General features: G+C 42.8%; 1 protein-coding gene across 1 annotated transcript in view; it reads left to right on the forward strand.

Moving 5' to 3' along the window:
* Positions 1 to 1088, forward strand: part of crip1 (cysteine-rich protein 1) — a 5860-nt gene extending 4772 nt beyond the window's left edge. Inside the window, exons 4-5 of the mRNA XM_080850133.1 lie at positions 626 to 681; positions 851 to 1088. Coding sequence (XP_080706259.1) covers positions 626 to 669 — 44 coding nt within the window. The 3' untranslated portion in view covers positions 670 to 681; positions 851 to 1088. The remainder of the gene's footprint in view (positions 1 to 625; positions 682 to 850) is intronic.
* Positions 1089 to 2088: the final 1000 nt, after the last annotated feature.

The raw sequence follows: 2088 nt of genomic DNA on the forward strand, positions 1-2088 counted from the left end.
CAACAGTTTTGTGTCACATCGTTAACTACACTGTGATCTCCTGACAGTGGTTGTAGTCATGGCAACAGTTTTGTGTCACATCGTTAGCTACACTGTGATCTTCTTGACAGTGGTTGTAGTCATGGCAACAGTTTTGTGTCACATCGTTAGCTACACTGTGATCTTCTGACAGTGGTTGTAGTCATGGCAACAGTTTTGTGTCAAATTTTTAACTACACTGTGATCTTCTGACAGTGGTTGTAGTCATGGCAACAGTTTTGTGTCACATCGTTAACTACACTGTGATCTCCTGACAGTGGTTGTAGTCATGGCAACAGTTTTGTGTCACATCGTTAGCTACACTGTGATCTTCTTGACAGTGGTTGTAGTCATGGCAACAGTTTTGTGTCACATCGTTAACTACACTGTGATCTCCTGACAGTGGTTGTAGTCATGGCAACAGTTTTGTGTCAAATGTTTAACTACACTGTGATCTCCTGACAGTGGTTGTAGTCATAGCAACAGTGTTGTGTCCATTCCCAGAGTGAGGGTGTCGGGGGGGGGGGGGGGATTTCCCTGGATTTCTTCCTGTTCCTGATGTATGGCCTTCCCTGTCTCATCTATTTCTCCCTCTTGTCTTCCTCAGGGTTTGGGCGTGGAGGCACCGAGAGCCACACATTTGCTAAATAGACCTTGACTCAGGTAGGACGGCCCCTCCATGAGGTCAAACTCCACGTTAAGACAAAGGGCTCTGTCCAAAGTGCACGGAGCGGTTGTTATGAAGAGAATGGAGACTTGCTTTGCATGCGTATACAAACATTGACATGAGAGTGAGCATTTCAACTAACGTTTTGTCTTTCTGTGCTTGCAGTTCATCAACCTCGCAGACATTTGACGAAGAAGAAGAATCAGCAATATGAAACAATAATGAATAAAACAATATTACAAAATAAACCATCCTGTTTTGGAACTAGTGTATATCATTGTTAACATTTGTTGTGGATTGTCATTGGATGGGATACCACATGGCTAATGCTCTTAGGGGTTTCATTGTCAGTTTTTAACTTTCCTCGTCCTTTTTTAAAATAAACATCTGGTTTGTAATTTCATGTTCACTTTTGTCTCCTCTTTTATTTAGGCACTTTTATGTTCATCCTCATTTCAGTTATCACTGTTAAAAACATATCAACTATGGTTTAAAAATGATAAAATACCCCAACACCACGTGGTTAACTGATAAATCAACTTCAGACTCTGGTAACTGTTGCAATCCAATTATGTTAGTAGACACAGATTTCATTAAAGTTTTCACACCTCTCTTCAAATAACATTATGAGACAAACAAAGGGTCTCTTTGATGGAGAAGCAGCTTAACATTGGCTTTGCATGTCACCGTTAAATTAAATTAAGCAGTTCCCTCCAAAAAGACTGGGCTTCGTATTTGACTTGACTTAATAAACCGATAACACATTTAAACGCTCTACCTAAAGCAGCCTCATGCTTTCACACGCATTTTGAAAATACTGCAATGACTGGAAATCTCTCTCTGTGCGGCCCCCATGCACCCCCATATGTAGAATTTCTTGGGGCCCGGAGTACTTTGACTCTGGCCTTGGATTCACCAAAGAGCATGGCTGGTTAATGTCTTGGCTGTATCTAACTAACCATATCCTTCCTGCCTGGTGTGGCCACTCCCTGTACCATCAGAAAAACCACAAGCGCCGCCGTGGAGAAAGAACTGGCACAGGCCTTCCTATTGATGACAGGGGCAGCCGTTACCATGGTTACAGACATCAACAAGACCCAACAGAGATTTCGCCCGCGCTCTGTCACTCTCTCACTCACTCTCTCTCTCTCTCTCCGAGGCACACACACACACATACACACTCCACAGTCGGCTTGGCTCATTAAACACAGGCCTTTGTTCACACTCAAATCTGCCAGACCAGAGACAGCTGTAAAACTATGACAGGAAAAGACCTACCGGACTCACTGAAAAAAAACAAAAAAAAAGGAAGGTGGTGGTGTATTTTTATACTGGCTTCCTTGGACAGTTTGTTCAGTGTTTTATAGTTACAGTCGCAGTCACGGACTTTATGGCTGAACTGG

This window comes from Sprattus sprattus (assembly GCF_963457725.1).
Source record: "Sprattus sprattus genome assembly, chromosome: 13".
Classification (NCBI taxonomy): Eukaryota; Metazoa; Chordata; class Actinopteri; order Clupeiformes; family Clupeidae; genus Sprattus; species Sprattus sprattus.